Below are 20,285 nucleotides of genomic sequence, written 5' to 3' on the forward strand. Positions count from 1 at the left end.
GCGGAGTCACACGTGTGGTACTGATCACAGATTGTGCAGTCAAAACACGACTATAACAGCCAGACTTGGTGGGAAATATTTGCCAGCTGTGACATGCTAATGTGAAAACTGAGGAGGCTGCCACATGAATGGCTAGTTCTAGTTGAAAAATGGGCTATGATTAGCTTATACGAGTGCTCTGGCGCTCACAGCAGGTGGCAACATTGATCAGGAGCAAGTGTAGACTACTTACACACTGGTGCCGCACCAGAAAAAAAAGTGCTCACTCTGCTAAGAAGAACAATTTTTTTTATTAATAGTTTTGTAATACCATATATAATGCAATTGCATATCTTTGGCGAAAATAAATCTTATAAACATTTTATCAACAGAGGTTAGCATACAAAAACCAAAAATGTGTGTCGGTCCGAAAGCCATGGCAGACACTAACTGATACTGGGCTGGCAGTTTTTTGTTTTGTTTTGGGTTGTTTGATTCTTTTTTTTTAACCAATGCAACTTAATCATACCCATACAGGAGCTGCAATATTCTCAGAAAAAACACATGACCGATATTCAATAAAACCTGACAAGCAACAGAGCAACCCGTGTCGTGTGTGGCATTAGTCTTGTGGTAGCCCTACATGCTGTGTTGTTTCACTGAGAGCAACAGAACCTTCCTTTGACAAGTGCTACAGAAAGAGTGAGTGATAACTCTCTTTATCGGTATGGCAAACCTTTTGATGTTTTGGGGGCCAATTATCTTTTTACAGTGTTCACTGAGAGCCATATCAAATTTGTGAATAAAACTGATCTTAAAATCAAACAAATGTATTAACACATACCACAAAATATATTATCTATGATGAGATTTTGTTTGTTAAATATTATGGGGTTCCTCTGAGGCCTTAATTGCTCTCCAGACCGGAACCCCACTAATGCTCAAAATGGACTGAGAGTCTGCAGCGACACGAGCAGCCTGGGGACTGCATTGGTCAGTGTGCTCCAATCTCCAGTGACAATCACAATAATTCAAAATTCTTGGAAGCATGACCAACGAGGGGCAGTAGTCTTCTTTTAGTTAGCTGAAGTTTAAAAAAAACAACCAACAAATATACATGTGTGTGTGTGTGTGTGTGTGTGTGTGTACACACGAAGACAAAACGTAAAATGATTACCGGTACATCTGAAATTCTACAGCACAAGAGGGAAATGTGACATTTTGCACCACCCCGGTTGTACATCCATTTTGGCAGCAAAAGAAGGGTTCTGTATGAAAGTTGATTAACATTTTATATCCCGGCTAAGAAAAATCAAAGAAAATCTGGCAGTCATAGTTACATTTCCAAAATAAACACAAATAAAACACCCGCTCTATGGACCATGGGAAAAAATACTTAATCAATATAACACAATCAAAGAGGGAAAACAAGCCACATTGCTGTGAAATCAAAGCATAGCAAGACAAAAATACTTCTCATGTGAACAAAGGAATTAAATGTGCCTCGTCATTCCTTTCAGATGACCAGTGTTTGATGGCATTCCCACCTGATAAATTAATGTTATAAATAAGGTAACGATTCATGAACAATTAATTTGTTCTTCTTTCACAGCAAAATAAGACCAGTGTATGCAAGAATTACCGTACGTCTGCAGCTTATTCTGATGAGAACAGATCCAACCATATAGTGGTCAAAAACAAACCAAAAAAAAAAAAAAACAACAACAACAACAAAGGATTGGTTGTGTCACTACACCGTCCAGAGTCCGCTCACATTTCCTGTCAACGGGTTTCTGAAAACGGGGACGTCAAGTCGTGACGATCCATCTATAACTACATTGTGGCAACAGGGAAACATAGTGACTATGGCCCCTTGCAGTTTTGCATCAGTGGCACGGTAAAATGTTTGGCACCGCTATACTTGTGGCCACTAATAACACTTTTATTCATTTTTTAAAATTGTGTGGGATGAGATGCTATTGTGCATGTCTACGCGTTCCTCATACGGTGCAGTACTTTTGATTCCAAAACCCAAATAGAAGTGTGGCTTGCAACCTCCCACAGTAAGCCGAATGTCATCAGCTGACAGTAAACGCCACAATTCACAGCTTGAGGGAGTTTTGTACTTCCTTATTTTGTTTCAAGAAGGAAGAGCAGCGAGAGGAACACACGTGGCAGAGCGGAAGTGAGGACCAATCATGAGTGCCCCTCACATCTTCATAAGGATTCCAGTTATAGGCAACCATGACCGTACAGTCACGTTCATCATGCTTTAAACAAGCTCGACGGCAACGCTCTCCCAAATCAGGCCTTCTACTCGATTTTGACTAGGAATAAACTGCAAAAAATGGTGCACGAACCGGGGGTTATTTACCACTCCGTCCACAAGGTTCAATAACGCAACAAGTTGAGCAGCATGGCTACTTTTCTTCGTATAAGAGTAACTTAGCCACTTGTCTCACCTTCGGTTTGGACTGAAGCAAACAAGACACTGAAAAACAAGTAAAAGCTGTCAAGGAAATCCTATGCACACACAGCGAAGAGGCAGATGTTCATTTAACGCACGGCTGTGCCGTAAAGGTCAAATACAAGTGACTGGCAGTCCAAAACACAGCAAAGTTTGCAAGTAAAATTTGGCAGTGGCAGAGGAAATACTAATCCCACATTTTGCTAATCCTTATGTTTATGGCAGAACAAGAGAAAAAACGCTAGCTCACTCATTTGCTTAGTTGCAGTTTAACTAGCATCTCTGGAGTGGAAAAGTCGCAATATTCAATGACGTGGAAAAAGTTAAGGTTGTGGATTCATTATTGCATCTCTCACCAGTGGTGTAGAGCACACGTTTTAAAACCGTGCCATATTTTTCCTTTTCTTTGAGCACAAAAGAGAGAAAACGTGGAACACCAGGAGGTTAGATTTTGTCTGTTACAAACATGCACTCGCTCGCTTCATACACAGATTCACTTGGAAGAGAATACAAGTTTGAGGAGGAAGCATGCAACGCTTTGAGTTAGAAAAACCTTTCCCATTTTTACAGGAAAAAGAAAAATCTTGAGTCACCATCGTCTATTTCGACAGAAGCAGGCAGGTTATTTTGGATCCAGTTCTCCATAGCCCAGACACCGCCCATATGCTGTGACCTCCCCCAGTTGTAAAAGTCTCTTTATGGCTTTGCTCTCCTGTGTGAACAATACTATTGCCATTTGATTCGTTGGACAGAATATCGCAAACAAACGATTGAGAGGCTCAAAATGGCCAACATACGAGATAAGGAGGAGGAGGTACACCGGGACACACGACTGCGGGGGGTCAGAGGTGAAGGTTCATAGGGTCCGGAGTCTGATGATGGGATCTCTTTATTTCCTGTTAAGTTTTGTGCTCTTGACATTGCGTTTGGAGCCCTCCGTGCAGCTGCGTATGCCAGCAAGGTGCAGCAAGGAACCGGCAGCTTCTTTAAGCTCCTCATCCAGCTCTGGCTTGACCTCCCGTCGCGGCCTTTTGTCAGCAGGCCACATGATGGCGGACGGGCGGCGTCGTGTTTGGTTGGCGCCTCTCTCATCCCAGAGGTCGGAGTCCTCGTCGCTGTGGAAGCCCTCGCTGCCGGCGCGGCGGGACTGCCTGCGGTCGCAGCCTCCTTCATCTAAGGAGGACAGGGAGGACGAAGAAGACCGGGAGGAGCACCGCTGCAGGGCGACACTGCTGTAGTTGTGGTCCTGCTTTGGATCGCTGCTCACCAGGACTGAGTCGGGTCTGGAGAGGTCCAGTGGACTGTCCGAATTGCCTGCCGAGAGCAGATGTAACAAAGAGTCTTGAGTACCGCACGGAGAAAAAAAACAAGAGCTTCCAAGTCAGTTACTCCTACCTTAGTGAAATGATATACCTTCTAATATACATTGTAATTAGGAACGTGCATTTAAGTTGATCAGATACGGGGAAAGATAATGAATGCCCCCCCCCCCCCCACCCTCCCCATCTACAGTGGAACAACTTCATTTGTTCCAAGAGACTTTTTGAGAAACAAAATAATTTTTCCTTTCTGGGGAGGGGTAGGGGCGGCTGGCTGTCCGGTACCCAGCACACAGGTAGCGTGAGCTCAGTGCTTGCTGCTCTAACTGTGACCGGGCCTCCTAAGGGCATAATCACTTGGTCGCTTTTTTTAAAAAAATGTTTCACAACCCAGAAAGAGGGTTACGTCAGAGCAAAAAACAGTAAGATACATATTTGTTTGCAAACTATGTGACGTACCGACAAGCGAACAACGCCACTGCTGTAGGAGCAAAAGCACAATTAGCATAAGTGTTACAGGATCAAAGGATTGGAATGTTTTGAACTTTATCAATGTTTCAGTTGTATTGAGCAGAATAATGCTGCTTTGGAGAGGGTTGTCACAGTGGTTGTTGTTCAACTCCCCGTAGCTGATCTCATGTCCTTTAAACTGCAAATTAATTGAGATCAAATCAACAGCACATATGCTGTTGGTAAATAATAATGAATACATTAAAGCGAATATATTGTGAACACAGATGACGGAGGTGTCCAAATGAATCAGCAGACAAATAAAAAACACTTAAGCAATGGGGTGAAGGGTATGTGAGGAAGATGAACATATGGTTGCTTGTTGGATTCGCTTACATGGGTCAACGTGGTGCCCTGGGGCAGAGTTTAAGAGCATCATGGCAGTGGCAGCATCAATATCAGACTCTGGAAGAGGAGAGAACATGCATGATAGTCAGTCCTAAGGCGTGAGAGCATGGCAGCAGGGCGCTTCTGTCCCTTTAAGATTGCTGAAGCCCTCCACCAAGCAGTAAAGTTTGATATTAGTGCTGCAAAAGTTCTTGATTGATAATTGATCTGTATGGCGCCGCTATTTAGCACCCTTTATTGCGGTACCAAGTAAAACAGTCCCCTGCAGTCAGTTGCTGACAACAGACAGTCATTTTTAAAGTCTTCTTTCTTCCAACAGCTGTATGACACAAAGGAAACCACAACATGCTGAACGTCCTCTACCGTTGATCCTGTTTTGTGCATTTAGTTTCTTGTTCGATTAATTTGCAGGTTACACTGTGAGGAATACCATTTACATGGCTGATGAAGCTATCGCCATCTCACCTACCAACCCTGTGGTGGAATTGCAAGCCATGCCAACGTTTAACAGTTCCTAACACTACTTTGGCAAGATGAGCTCAAGTGTACCACTTGACGACTAACTGACCCAAAAATGCCTATGGAATGCATTGGACAAAACAAAGACTCATCAAAACAAAGCAGAGGATAAATTCATGCCTCTGATCGGAAGAATGCATCCGATCTTCTCAGACATGACAAAGTGTCTAAAAGCCTCACGGCTCACTTCTGGGGCTCTAAATTATTAATGATTACGGCAAGATTGAGTGCTCCACACTCAGCACCAGCGGAACCTCTGCCTGTTGTCAAGGTTACAAATCTAAGAGGCAGAGAGAGTGGGGAGCTTATAGCTGAGGCATCGAATGGACCACATGAGGCATCAATGACGTGAAAGTAATAAATCAAACTAAGAATTGCGGCGGGTGGGGCGAAATGCTGGATGTTCTGTGACTGAAATACACAAAAGCGCCACAATTGCGATATAATCACAAGCACACTACAGCAAAAGCACCAAGCTAAAGCATGTGAGCATACAAAGACCAAAAGCTCTGTCTCACCTTTAAATGAGCAACCTTGCAGAAAGAGATGGCGAGGGGGTGAGGAGGCACTGCAGGAGAGATTAAAGAAATAAAAATCATCATCAGGCTTAAATTTCAAAAGAGTGCTGATAGAACTAGACACCAAGAGAACCAATCAAAATGAGACCATAAAAAGCATCTTCAATTTCAACGAACTAAGCCCATTTAACTCAGAAATATGGTCCGGCTTGATGGCTTGAGAACAATTTCTTGCATCGTCACATCCTGTCACAATTTACTGTAGGGAACAATGAAGGGTCACCTGGGCGGGGAGGCGGGTGGTGTACAGAAGGCATGTGCGGCAGGAAAGTGCTGCTTCTTAAGGGCTTGGATCAAGTTGGGGCGGTATTCTGGGTCGACGCACCAGAGAGAACCTTTTCCATTGGCCTGCAATGATAGTAAAACAAAATGAGATGATCAAGAATGATCACCCAACCTTCCTTTATTTTGCTTTGGTTTAGCCCGCTGTCCACAGCCAAACGAGTCTTTCTTCAATTGCCTTAACTGGCTAAATAAAGGTGAAATAAATACTTTGTCCACGGAAACCTCAATCGTGATAATGACAACAAAACTTATTCCTGAGAAACATATCAGTCATGCCATAGTGATCTCCAAGTATACGTTTAAGAACACAACGTATGACAGTAAACATAATGTAGAAAAAAAAGATGGTATCATGTCAAGTGACGCCATTAAAACCAACACAGACTTCCTTGCTACCCATGGTTTATTTATCTGGCTTCAAGCGGTCCATGTTATATAGTAGGATGAGTCATATAAAATAAAAATAATTATTTAAAGGCCAAATGTCTCCCTATAGAAATTGCAGCATTATTATTCAATTTGTATTTGTTACACTACCTCATGGAAAATAGAATTTAAAAAAAGACCACATGCATTGATTGCCATGTTTTCACAGCATTTCTCCTGGTTGAAGACAATCGATTGAACAAAGTTCTTTCACATGCTGCACACACTGCTCCAATGGAAGCGATGAATTTGTCTGTTGGTGATGTGTGCGGGAGTGTGTTAACTGTCACATTATCTGATGGTGGTGTATTGTTGCCCAGTTTGAGGGAGCAAGCGAGGGAGGGCGGAGAATAACCTTGACTCACATTACCAGCCTGTCCCTGATGCAGGAAGAAGGAAATGTCACCATGGCAACGGAAACCACCAGCCAGTGTCATGTGAAACCGACGCTGGTCTGTCAGCAGACCAAGTGCTCACACTGTGCACCTGCATGCTGAGAGACTTGCGCTACTCCATGTTGCGACTCGAAGAGTGCGAACCTACGCCTATCTCCTCCGGTGGTGGAAAAAAATAACACGTAGCCAGGCACAGTGCTGGCAACATGGGCTCTACCGGTCACAAGTCTGAACTCACACTGAAGCTCAATATGGCAAAAATGGTGTCCTTACTTTGATCGGCAGAAAACCGTTTCTATTACAAAATGGGCCAACACTGGGTATGAGCAAATATTCTACTTGTGAACATGAACATTGTGTTCCAAGTACAGGTTTAACAATGTTACTTGTTTTTTATATTAGCAAGATGACATAGAACAACGACAAACTCACAACACACAGGATTCAAAGTGTTTTCTTTTTGGCTAAAGATAACAGTAAGGTAAACCGTTCAGATTCTATCTTGCAATTTAAAGTCATTTAAATAATAACCTTTTTAGGTTATTATCTATACTACAATTTCAATCATTATAGAGGATCATTATGCCAGTGAATTACACCAATGTATAAAAAAAACACAAAAAAAAAAAAAAAAAATCACTGGATCATTTGTGTTTTTGTTCACCGACTCCACAAACTCAGTTTTTCGAGAGCTTTTTACAAACGGTCTTAAAAACCAATATTTAAGTGTATTTAGATGCTCAAGACATTTTAAATATGAGTAAATACAGAGATAAAATGTTTTTTTGATTTGCTTGAACTTCATTAACATTGTTTTATAGTGCTCTTTGATAAATGGTTCCTTAATAAACCCTTTGCCTTGGGATGAAACCGTGGGGAGGACTTTTCCAACTCAATTTCTGGGTCTTGAGTTGCATACCCTGCACGTACAACATACTGTGCTTTGTTTGTATTTCCTTTGTAGCTATAAACTGGATAAAATTCCAGTCGTATCGAAGTCGAGGATACTGTATCGCGATTATTTGGCAGACCTACAGATTGTCACATGAGCCAAACTATTTAGGGATTTGCTAAATAAATGATTTTGGCGGCTGAAAATAACTTGATACAACTTGATGTAACAAAAGCATAGTACAGTAGAATGATGCGATAAAATTGGATTGTACTGATCTGAAAGTGTGTCAAATGCGAAAGCAACTTGGTGACATACCTTTCCTAAACTCCTTTCGACCTTGCGGAAGCATTTATTCAGGGAGAGATTGTGACGCACCGAGTTCTTCCATCCAGTGGGAGCATTGGAGAAGTAAGGGAAGTGCTCTAGAATCCAGCCGTAGATTTCTTTGACGGGTAGAGATTTACTCGGCGATTGCTCAATGGCCATGTAGATGAGGAGTGAAAACGAAAAAGGGGGCTTGGACTTCAATGAGTCCCGCTCTCGACCCCTACTGTGAGTTGAGGCTGTGGACGAGGATGAAGTTCCTTGGTTGGATCCGTAGTCTCCTTCAATGTCAAAGAGCGGGCTACCGCTGGGCTGAGCTTCAGGACCTCCCAACGTAAAGTTCTGAAGCAGGTTCTCATGAAGCCAGTTGAGGTTGGTGAGTTCTTCATCTTCCGCACCTCCAGTCCGATCCACGCTGGTCGCAAGGGGACTGGATGCGCACTCTGCCTCAGGCAGTGTTCCAACTCCACAAACACCTCGAAGCCATGTCCGCTCCTCTTGCATACCCGGAATTTCCGTTTTCTTGTCTGGTGACATCCCAATAATTGGACCCATTAAATCAAAGAGGTCTGTAGAAAAAATAGGAGAAATAGCAATTAGGTTATATGTGATCAGTCAGATAGATGGTTTTTAAAGTTGCCATTATAGCAGCATTGTTTGCAACTTGCAATACTGGGCACACAGGGGTCTTGCCTTTGTTTTCTCTTTCCTTCGAGCTAAGCATACTGTGGTCTTTCTTTTCCACCTCAACTGGACTTCCTAGGCCTTTGCCCCTCTCCTCCATGCCTTACAAGGACGGAGAGCCTCTTAGATCTCCACCTCTTGACTTTAGCCAAGGACTCTCAATGAGATCCTCTCAAGCAACTGAGCGGACTTGAGGGCCCACTCGTTGACACCCACATCGTTTCAGGCGAGACCCGGTTGCTCGTTACGTGTAAATGAGAACGAAACCCGCCAATGACTGCTGGAATCAAACGACTGCCTACATCTTACAGCGGAAGGTTCTTTATTCAGACATTATGCATTCACATGTTGCATCAATCCAGTCCCAATTTATTACGTGCAGGATTATGAAAAGTACGGTCAGTGCTTGAACGGTGCACTGCATATGTCAAAACAGCTGAGTAGGAAGCAATAGATGTGTGTTTTGTTATTTTATTTTTTTTAATTGCCCATCGATACAGGGAACACTTTGAATGATAATCTGAAATTTGGCCGGCCCTGAACATTTCTTTCTTACTGTGCCCTACATGATGATTAACATCTACTGTTTGTTTGAATGCATTCTCCCAACAAATACAAGTAAGCACATTGTACACTGTTGAGGCCAAGTGTACAAAGAGATTACTCTTTGGCTCAGTTCACAATAAGCTTTAAGTCTTGGGTGTCACCATGACAACCCCGCCATCGTTTCAATTATGAGCAGAAACCTCACAAACGAGAGTAGGAAAATGAGTAATCCATGTTGGCTGTCTCCAAACTGATACTCACATAGCGTTACAGGAAATGCCGCAGCACCTGAGTGTGGGCACCAGATGCCTCCGAGTGTGGTGATGGGTGATGCACTAAATGTGGACCAACATGGCCATGTAAGGGGACATATAATCTGTCAGATAGGCGTATCTTTTCATTTATGTGACAAGACAAGAATTGGGTCAGACTAAAGAGTGCTTACCCGGAGAACGAGAGGGAGTGGATGCACGCACATGCACGAACATAGAGACTGAGACACAAATCACTTTGTCAAAATCGGCCACTGAGAACAGGAGTGAAAGGAGAGAGGCATTAGCACATTTACTAAATTACCATTTAACCGTCAGTGGGTGTGGAGGAAGATACAGTAGACAATCCCAATTTTCTTTTGGGTGAGTCACGGGTTATTCCGGTTTTCAGAGTGCTTGCAGTGGATTTGATACCTCTGGCAAAGAGGTTATTGTTTCACCACAGTGGGATTGATCGATTAAATCTGGGCAAATTGATGTTTATGGTTGATGATCCATCAACCTGTATTATTTATAACGATGGGGAGGTAGTACACTGCCAAGGATGCTCTCATTTAGTTTTGATGACAATACATCACTTGATGATCCCATCATTTGTTGATTTTCGGCGGGATGTATTAACTAAAAATAATGAATGGGGAAAAAAACAATTCTTGTACTATAGACCATTGAGTTATGAATTTAATTCGGTCAGTCACTCAGTTTGCAATCTGAAACATATCCAAATGGAAGTTACTGTTTTCCATTGAAATTATAGAAAATGCAATTAATCTGTTCCAGTTTTGCCTTATCTTTATGGAGGTATGGTTTAAAATATATAATATAATATAATACTGCCGAATACAGCAATAAGTGAAATTGTCACCTTTTTTTAGAAGAAATCACACAAATCGCTGTGCAATGTCTTCACCTTGAAACATTTTTGTACAGAAGATTTGGTTACAGCAAGACCATACAGAGTCGAAAAATGTGTATTGCACTTGATACACCAAAAGGCGCATAGCATAGGTACAAAGTAAACACTAACATACTTCTAGGTAAGGGTCACAAACCAGTGTGATTGCCCAGAATCCACCTTCGGATGTATAAAATCACACGGTCTGATGGATTGAAGATGACGGACGGGTATGCATCTACCAAATAGATGTATAAGGTATTCGACACAAAATGTTAGGTAAAATAAAATAGGGAACATTAACAACAAAATCAACTTGATTTTGTTAACCAAATATGATTTCAAATGAGGGCAGAGCCCATTCCGGGTTGTAGTGAGCAGATTAAAGCTGCTCAGAGCAGAGCCATTGCATAAATGTACCTCAACATGACAGAGCTGATATGATGTTGTTTAAAAAACTTGTTCCCGCGCCCTCCAATATCTTGAAGCCTCGATTAATCAATAAACATTTCCACAGAATGTCTGTGTAATGTAATGTGAATTTTTTCCCAATTTTTTTCTTCTTCAGCACAGAGTGAATCACAACTCTTACAAAACTTGAGCAACAAGATACAGTCTGTGACACAGCAAGGCAGGTCATGAAGTTATGAGAATGATCCATTTGGGAAATCAGAAAAAATCTCTACTCCAAAACAAGAAAGCAAAGACATCTCGACTTGACAGGTTTCTACTCTGAATGAATTATCAAAGATAGGCTGTGACAAGCATTTAAAGACTATGATGAAAATAACATTTACTCTTCCAAACAGCACTTCCGACTAAAAGTAGCTGAGTTTCTAGGCTACATATCCCTCACGTTATTAACTCAAGTAATGAGGCTGCGGCCCGGGGATACATGTAGAAATCTCAGAATAGACTCTAAAATGAAAGAAACTGGACCTAGAAAAAGTTGGTAACTCTGCTTGCTCATCAACAGTTATATCCTGATTGAGAATGCTACTTCCAGTCTAATCATGTCATGATTGTGTTACCCAAAACATTCCACTGACAAGACATTAAGGTGACGGCCAACCAAAAGCACGGGTGTGGCACACAAATTGTGACTGCATTCTGTCAACATTTGTTTCACTTAGTCCTTAAGTCATTTTGTCTTCATTTTATTCAAAATGTGCCACAGACAACAAGGCTATGTGCACGTTCCAGTTTTTGTTTCTTGGAGAGGAAAATAATTTGTGGCCTGGCAAAATAGTCAGAACACGAATTAAACCTCAAGCACAAGAGTGCTACACCACCTCGCGTTTAGTTTTGACCTCCCAGCTGCCTGAGAATGACTGGTGGCTCCATGAGGACTGACATTTGAATATGTAAAGAATCCAGGTAAATGGATGGTAGTCTGCAACTAGCCAAGCACGGGAAATATTTTACCACTGTTGCATCTGGTCAATTACCCCTGCATTTGGAATGATTACACTTCACTCTTATCAAAACACTTTCAGAGGAAGGGGGAAAAAAATCCAATGATTAATCGTATGAAGAGTGGAACCAATGAGCTGGGTCTGCCTGTTGATTGCAGCTCATTGTTGAAAACACACCAAAGCTGGAATGGTACTGACCTGATGGCTCATCTGCAAGTTAAAATAGCCCTGCGTGCCATGAGCAGCATCATATTCATGTGCAAACAGGCAGGGCCAAACAGCAGGTGCCAAGGCACATTTTCCCCCTTTTCAAACTGATCTTTTATCCTGTTAAGCACTTAGGCTATTCAAAATTGACACAAATACATACAGCTGGCTTTAAGTGGCAGATCAAGCCATTGATGTGTCACACAGGTACATCAGAATGCAATCAGGCGACCGCGGCCGCGTCAGCGATGATCTCAGGCAGTGAATCTGACTTTCAGGAATCAGTTGCCACGGCAGCATGTGTGGCGAGGGAAGCGGTTGGACTTATGTCTGTGCATGAACAGAGAGCTGATGTGGGGGAGATCAATACAGGCGGAAACTGCTGAGGCCAGCAGTCTAGTGCTGTTCTCTACAAAACCAGTCTGACAAAGAGGGCCGGGAAAGGAGGCGGCCAACCTGGATCACATGGTTCTATGACTAAGTTGCAATGAGTGCATACTTGGCCTAAAGTTGCTCATGATATGCAACATAGGATTTGGGGGAAATACATAATTTCGGAACAGAGGGTTGAGTTTAGACACAGTTGAACCGCACCCTGCTCAAAGCCACTAACTAAACCAGTCGACACAAACCAGTTACACCTCTTGGTACACAAAGGTGTGTTGCAAAACCCCAATGGCTGTTATTTAAGATAAGATATCCTTTATTTGTCCCACACTGGGGAAATTTACAGCCTCCAGCAGCAAGAATGTGGATAGAAAGAAGAAATAAGAAAAAACAAACAAACAAACACCGTTCAGTTAAGTGCAATATAAATACAACATGGATAAATCGCAGTGCTATTTACAATTGTTTTTCACATCATTTAATTATTATTATTATTATTATTATTATTATTATTGTTGTTATTTTTATTCAGCAGCCCGACAGCAGTCGGTAGGAACGAGTGTCGGTATCTCTCATTCTTGCAGCGCAACCCTTTTTTATTTGAAACCCTGTGTGATGTTTCTGACTGTCCAACGAATCAAACCTAAATTAGACAAGGGGAAATAAGTGAGCTGGAACGCAAGCAACGTTGCTCAATGTGGCCTAAAACAATTACAGGCGGGGATATTCTTGCAGCACATTTTATAAAGTATTGAATTTTTTTTCATGTGGATTACTAAGTGATGATCGTACGAGTGAAAAAAAAAGCTTGCACACAGTAGCAATCAAACTCACACACAAAGAAGCAGTTGTTTTGTCTTCAAACCCCCCCCCCCCCCTTCATCTTTCTAATCTCAGTATTCACCTCGCAATAACAGACGACCAGGAGGGAAGGAAACACCTCCTGCCTGTTGAGGAAGTCCATTTTCAGAGAGCACTCACAGTTGGGCCAGCTCTACACCAAAAGAGTGAACTAGCGCAACAAGAGGCCAAACGTTTACACAATGCTAGCAAACACCCAAGCCCGTAAATGACACACAAGCAAATAAATGTAACACAGGATAGATTGAGTTGGGCCCAGGCACTGACTTTATAGTCTCAAACTGCACTCTGACTCTAATCAGAGGTTAGTTTTCCAAAGTACAGACCTGCCTCCCAGCAAACATTGAAACCTTATCTTGAGGGTCATGCACCCGTCTGGTCTAGAAACCCTCCTCCACCCACAATCTCATATATTTCCAAATACCCTAAACAGCAGGCTTTGCCATACTATTTTCTTTCGGGCTGTTGGCAGCTGAGATCTATATCCTTCGAAAAATAACATCCGTGTTTACTATCTATGTTTGCAGCACGTTTGCATGTTTTGGTTTGAAGAACGAGCATAAAGGTTAGTCAATGTGAATCAAACTTTATTGACCACGCGCACTGAAATTTTCCACAAAAAAAAGGTTTTTTTTTTAACTCAAAATTTTGTGCAATTGTCAACTTTAAGACAATTGGCATTGGATTGCTTGTCCGATGAAAATAAAAACTGTTGATGCCGCAATAAAGTGCATAATCCTGTTTGGTTCAATGTCCCACACTGGTTCAATGATTTTGTTGATTACGATGATACTATTGCAGCGTGTTATACCGGAGACAAATTCCTTGTGTATTCTACATACTTGGCCAATAAAGATGATTCTGATTCTGAGATTATGCATCTTGTCTGTCATTTACCTCTGTCAAAAACAGCTGTAAGGAAATCAAATCAATGCATTGTAAAATCTAATACGCATCATAAATATTTACAGATGATGATTTTTTTTTCTTACATTGATAACATTTTACCAGTTGCATTTTTGGTTTTTATTTCTTCCAAAATCCAATTCATCTCTAGAAGTGCTTGAAGAAGCAAAATACTTGCACAAAAGCTACCAAGTGCTGCCTGGTTAGAGTCATAGCGCTGTCAATTAAATGAACCCTGTTAATTATATCAGGGGTGATGAGACAAAGACCCATTGTTTCCCCTCTTCCCGACTACTCGGTTAAGAAAGCGGACACATTGCTGCTGTCAGTGACGTGCGTCCTAATCAGCAGCATCTTGCATCCACCAGTCAGGAAGAAGCGAGGGTGGAGGTGCTACTCGCAATCAAGTTCGATGTGCATAACTGAAGTGAGCGATGTGTCTAAAAACGACTTGTAAAGAATTTAATGAATTGACAGTTTCCTCTATGTTGGCTCTTGTCTAACACCAAAGTCAGCTCGCAAAGAGTCTTACAGAGAGGAGGATGTTGAATGATCCAAGAAAGATGTGACTGGTCAATTTAACATTACAGCATTAAATGTAATCCCTTTGTCAATTAGGACACATCATAGTTAGCTAGAATGTCACTTCTATAATGGAATGTCAACCATAATTACAGGGTAGACATATATCTATTTTTTTTTTTCAGAAAGAAGCATATTTGGTAATCAATGGCTTCTTTTGAGGAGCAATCATGTCATTTTAAGGAGCAATTTATTGCAAATTAATCCCTGGGACCTGAAGCGAGGGTTTTGTGTAACAAATTAATATGACATAATGGGCGAATGGCAGAGCTACAACCACTGAGTATTTTAGTATTTGACTGAAAATTCTATTGAAGAATCACACATTTGCTTCAAATTAGGGCAATTGTTTAATATTTTTAGAATTGATCATTCCATTTATTACATCAATAAATGGAATGATCAGATACAATTTTAGTTTGCATGAAATGAAGCATTTGTTGTTCTTAATTACAGTTTATTAAACAATTGTTGTTCACTTGGCAATGTTTCATGATGAAACAATAATGAAGCAATATCACACGAGAGGGATTGATGTTGTAACTTGTCACCCTTTTTGAAGTTTATTCAGTTACTGGTTCGGTTGTTGTTTTCTAAAAGTGATTAATTAATTTACGAACAAAACAAAAAAAAAACATCACATCAACATCAAAGACACCCGAGCCACAGACTCTGTTATTGGGACGTGGAAGGGAACGATGAAGTGAACGGAAACTTGCGCTCGTGTCCGACTTCAGAAAGTGAGTCGCAACTGATTGAGTTCAGAGTTGAACATGCACCTCAAATCACGACACCAGACTTCTGCTTTGGGGACCAAGGCTCTAGATTGTCAACTGAGAGAATGTTGAGTATGTTGTGGACTGCATCTTGTGGACATCACACTATATAAGAGCAGTAAGAAAACACACACTTTTAAAGTTGTTATATGGAGACACGGTGTTAAAAATCTAGGGAGTTTTCAAATTCAGAGATTCCACTCCAATTCTATGACAGACGAAGTCGTACTGCCTTATTGAGAAACTAGTTGTGATTACAAGCTGCAAAAAAAAATCTAAAATCAAATAATCAAATACACAAAATGAACATACCTTTTAGTGTCTATTTATTTAGTGTCTATCTATATGTTTATAATTATTTCACGTACCGGTACTCCTTTTAAACCCAGAATGGTTTATCTATTCATTTAATTTCAAGCGGTCAAATCCTTGTTACAAATTATGGTGTACGTATTCAGAAAAACAGATTTTAAAAACTAGAATAGTCATTTTACTTTTGAGGAAATGTATTAGAAATCTATACAATATATAATTTTCATACACTACACATGGGTTTGGGAATCAGAATGAGAAATATCTGCTTTTCTAACAAATCTAAAACTCTGGTTAGTCACACGCCTACAAAGCACATGGTGGATTTTAGACGCAACCTTCCATTCACTTGGGGTCAGAGTACACAATACTGTGATAAGACTGATTACATGGCCACGCCACCATTTTGAATTGCAGTTCCTGTGCCACTTCAGCCTCAAGAGGAACAACAAACAACGAGTTTAGATTTAGTGTTTGTTTTCCCAATTGCTATATATTTAATACACTGAACATAGTTAGCTGATTGAGCAGAAAGTGATCTCAGCCGTAGAGTAGTACGTGCATTTTGAAAATAGAGTCTAAGTTGGTCACATTTGCACACCGTTTGCATACATTCCCTGAGGCTCTATTTAAACTAAAATAGAGCAACTTCTTGGAACACTGAAACTGATAAGTATTCAAAGTTGTAAAAATTAAGAGCGGTTCTCACAAGGGATCCAGAGGAGATATGTTTGTTACCGCTGAATTGAGTACAGTGTTCTGATAGAGTAAAATATCCGAAACAATGAGTGCTCTGTCAAGGCACAGGCTAAGCAGAAATACAAAAGTTGACTGTCCACAATCCAATCCAATTCAATTCAGAATCAGTACGTATGGACTTTTTTTCTAATCTAATGAACTGCGTTCAGCTAGTGGACCCACACTCCAATTTAGACCATTAAGCCATACGAGCGAAATGGTTCAGTCGGGTCCTCCATTTTGGTCAAGATTTAAATATCTCGACAACTTCTTGCTTGAATGACTTGGTCATGACAATGGTAGCCAACTCGACTTTTTGATTTGGTGTCATTTTATTTCAAAGGCACTTCATAAGCTTACTGACAACATCGCCATTATGTCACCACAGGCTGAAATGTACTGATTGACAGACAGCATTGTTCAATGAAATGAAGGACTCAGGGCAGCTACAATGTGTGCAGTCTGACAATCAAAATACCGGTTGTCGACTGGTGACAGCCACTTGATCTGAATCAGGAAAATGTTAAATCATTTCATATTACTTTATAGAAGGTGAACTGCGATGAAGCCCTTAATTGAAATTCTCAATCGTGACACTAAAACTGCATGGAATTTCCTGCCATAGATCATAAAGAGCCAATCATAGCCCTCACTAACAGTGACACACAAGGAGTCATTCAAATGGTTTGGTTGCATCAGTAGTTTGCTCCCATTTCAAGTATGACATTTATTACAGATACAGAGATATTTTTCTTAAAGTGACTAATATCACTATACTTGACTTGCACTATACTAATAAAACAACTTCAACCCCCCAATTTATTCATTTCAGAAGATGTATTCGTGTTGTCATTGCTGTGCTCATTCATAAAATGTGTTCCTCGATGAGCTCATTAAAACGTAATGCAAGGATACAAAACTTCAAAAGTAAAAATTGAAGAAAATACAGCACAATGTGAAGAACACTAAATCCTTCAATTGGCTTTTCATTTTTGAAAAGCTGCTTGCTATTATGTTACCTTATCAAATCTCATTTTACATTTAAGTATCCATCAATAAAGCACAAGACAACAAAATGAACGTTCTTACTTTTAGTCATCATGTTTCTACCCTATTTAATGTTAGCAGGTTTACATTTCTGTCCTGTAAGTCTTAAAACAAACATCAACATTTAGTCATTTAACAGTTGATGATTATCATTCGTACATGATTGGAGAACATCACTAATGCAACCTAATTTTTAGTGCAGGCTTTTATTTCTGTTTCTATTAACTTTTAACTCATCGTAACCATTCCAACTGCTGTGGCCTCCATTTAAGGAATGAAATAAAATTTAAATGTTACAGGGTTTCACTGATATTAAAGCCATTGAGCATCAGCAAAAACAACATTGCAGAGTTCTATTTATAGTAACGAATGTCAGTAAAGTTAGCAGGCTCTCGGCTATTCTGGGGGGCAAGCGTAATAACCCGGCATTGGCCTCTGTACATACAGACGTGGAATACATGCAAGGACTACAAACAACAATGAAGACAACAGATGGTTGTGGCCATAGAAACGCTGGCTATAAAGCAATGGCAGATTGATAACATCTGCTTTTTTATGTTCATTTAGCTTTATCTTTCTTTGTTTTACATTCTATTTATCACAAGGGCTCTAGCAAATGTCAAAATAGGTTTAAGTCAGTCTGAACATTACAACATATTTTTCCCCAAGAAAACCTCATTTGCTGCAGCAAGAAAATTAGTGATGGTTCCAGTTCGTATGGTGGATAAACTACAGAAGCATTACATAATGCTAAGTGGACTATTTTGTAACTGCAACATTTAATGGCTTTTCCAATGACACCAGTCTCTCTTGAGTGGCAATAAGAACAATTTTTTTGCATTCAGATATTGGCTATAGAAAACTCAGTATATGGGACATGGTGACAACCCATTACAACGTGCTCAGTTGATGTAACCTCGCGTAATTTGATCCCAACGAAATTCAGTTACATGTTATCATTATAATTAAGTATCACTTGTATCAACTTGAATCGCTGTATATTTAACGGCTGTTGCAAAAACTAACCACTGCCACATAAAACAAATACGGTTGAATGCCAATACTTGGAGAAAAAGGGAGATGAATCAGCACCAACCAGTCACACACAACGTGGAATATGAAGTTACGCGCAGTGACGTGCACTGTTGCACAATACTTCCTGACAAACCGGACTCGTTACCGAGTAACTTATCACCGCTTAACAACTATTTGGTCAACTTTACCATGACTGAATGCGCTACGTTCCATGCGTTAGCTCACCCAGTACAGCAGCCACGAAGTAGCCTTAGCAGTCGCGCCGTAGGTCAGTGAGGGTAAATCCACCGCTAGCGCTAGCATTGTACAACTTGAAGTACTGTATCGATTTTATGTCGGTAAACGTGACACAGCCACGCATAATCAGCGGCAAGCGCACGGAGTGAAAGGGTGGCCACTTGAACATTCCAGCTGAGAAAGCAGAAGCGAAGTAACGTTAGCTAGCTGCCTGCCACATGCCGTCGCTTATGGTGCCACGCTCGCCGCTCTGAGCAAAGTCACTTGACCACGTTTACTTTTAGCGTGTTCCGAAACGCAAGCCTCGCAAACATGATCCAAGCGCACGCGGACTTAAAAATCCAGGAAGGAAGGCGGAGGAGAGCGGGATACTCACAATCATGTACGTCGTGTCTCGGTGCGGTGTGTTTAAAGACGCGACAGTACGCAGTTTATTCGGATGTCTGCCTCGCACAATGTCAGAGATCAGATCAGCAGCTGCTTCCTCCATGCACGCAGCGCGCGGATCGCACAGCGCACAGCAACGCTACCAAACCCCTAGCCGTCGTCATGGCAACACAGTCACTCCAGCCAATCACAGCCCCTCCCCTCCTATCTCCCCTGGCAACTGCCGCAGCGAAGGGGCTCCACCAGCGCGCACGCTATCCTATTTTGCATCGCCAAATGGGCTTTCACTTTTTTTGTAATCTCCTTCTATCTTGGCAAAATAGATTTAAACATAGAGATCTACTGTATGTATTATTTTAACACTGCACTATTAACAGTGACGGAGACGCCGGGTGGCTCGTAGAGGGCGTTTAAAGTGAATGTTGTTACGGCGAAACACAAACACCTCGGGGCGGGGAGAGGATGTGTCACCACACCCACCACCGTGAACCCTCAACGGGGCCCCACCTAAAGTAAACCGTGATACTCAGAAGCTAACCAGATCAGCAAGACACTCACTGATAACTTGCTGATTGATTCCTAAAAATAAATAATAATAATATTTGAGTAACAGTCACGGCAAGGTTCATCTCATACTTATAATGTGATTTTTATGTGTGAATTATAAATATGAGTAATAATTAATGCTTGACTGACATTGTGTTGTAAATGCAGTGATTCTCAGTTGGTTGTGTTGTGGACACTTTCTGGGATGTTCATGAAATATTTAATTTTGTGGCCTTATTTTGTCCAACGTTCGTGTTTAACTTTGCTTTCTCCATTTTTATTCATATTGTTATCATGGCCCTCCTCAGTTCCTTAAGAGTACTTGAAAATGTACTTTAAACTTGACTTAAATTTGACACCTCCCACACAGGTCCACCTTGTATTTGACAGAGAAGTCTGTTGGACAA

At 41.1% G+C, this 20,285-nt stretch overlaps 1 protein-coding gene across 3 annotated transcripts; it reads right to left on the reverse strand.

The window, feature by feature from the left end:
- Positions 1–271: 271 nt before the first annotated feature.
- On the reverse strand, positions 272–19,733 carry foxn2a (forkhead box N2a). 3 transcript variants are annotated; one of them, XM_052080141.1, is made up of 6 exons: positions 19,322–19,731; positions 8,037–8,614; positions 5,944–6,068; positions 5,661–5,710; positions 4,612–4,680; positions 272–3,760 (listed from the first exon to the last, which is right to left on the reverse strand). In XM_052080141.1, exons 2-6 carry the CDS (start codon positions 8,598–8,600, stop codon positions 3,336–3,338), a joined length of 1,233 nt encoding a protein of 410 aa, XP_051936101.1. In that variant the 5' UTR covers positions 8,601–8,614; positions 19,322–19,731; the 3' UTR covers positions 272–3,335. The 3 variants fall into 3 exon arrangements, with proteins under 3 accessions (XP_051936101.1, XP_051936102.1, XP_051936104.1); XM_052080142.1 differs by lacking the exon at positions 19,322–19,731 and adding an exon at positions 18,934–19,250; XM_052080144.1 differs by lacking the exon at positions 4,612–4,680 and having other exon boundaries at positions 19,322–19,733.
- Between the last annotated feature and the right edge of the window lie 552 nt (positions 19,734–20,285).

The sequence above is a fragment of the Hippocampus zosterae genome, chromosome 11, assembly GCF_025434085.1.
Source record: "Hippocampus zosterae strain Florida chromosome 11, ASM2543408v3, whole genome shotgun sequence".
NCBI classification, from domain to species: Eukaryota; Metazoa; Chordata; class Actinopteri; order Syngnathiformes; family Syngnathidae; genus Hippocampus; species Hippocampus zosterae.

Excerpts from the sequence above, each read along its gene's own strand:
- foxn2a (XM_052080141.1), bottom strand. The coding sequence starts at position 8,600 with ATGGGTCCAATTATTGGGATGTCACCAGACAAGAAAACGGAAATTCCG. Across the intron at positions 6,069-8,036 it reads TCGAAAGGAGTTTAGGAAAG|GCCAATGGAAAAGGTTCTCT; the intron begins GTATGTCACCAA and ends CTATCATTGCAG. Across the intron at positions 4,681-5,660 it reads GCAAGGTTGCTCATTTAAAG|AGTCTGATATTGATGCTGCC; the intron begins GTGAGACAGAGC and ends CTCCTCTTCCAG.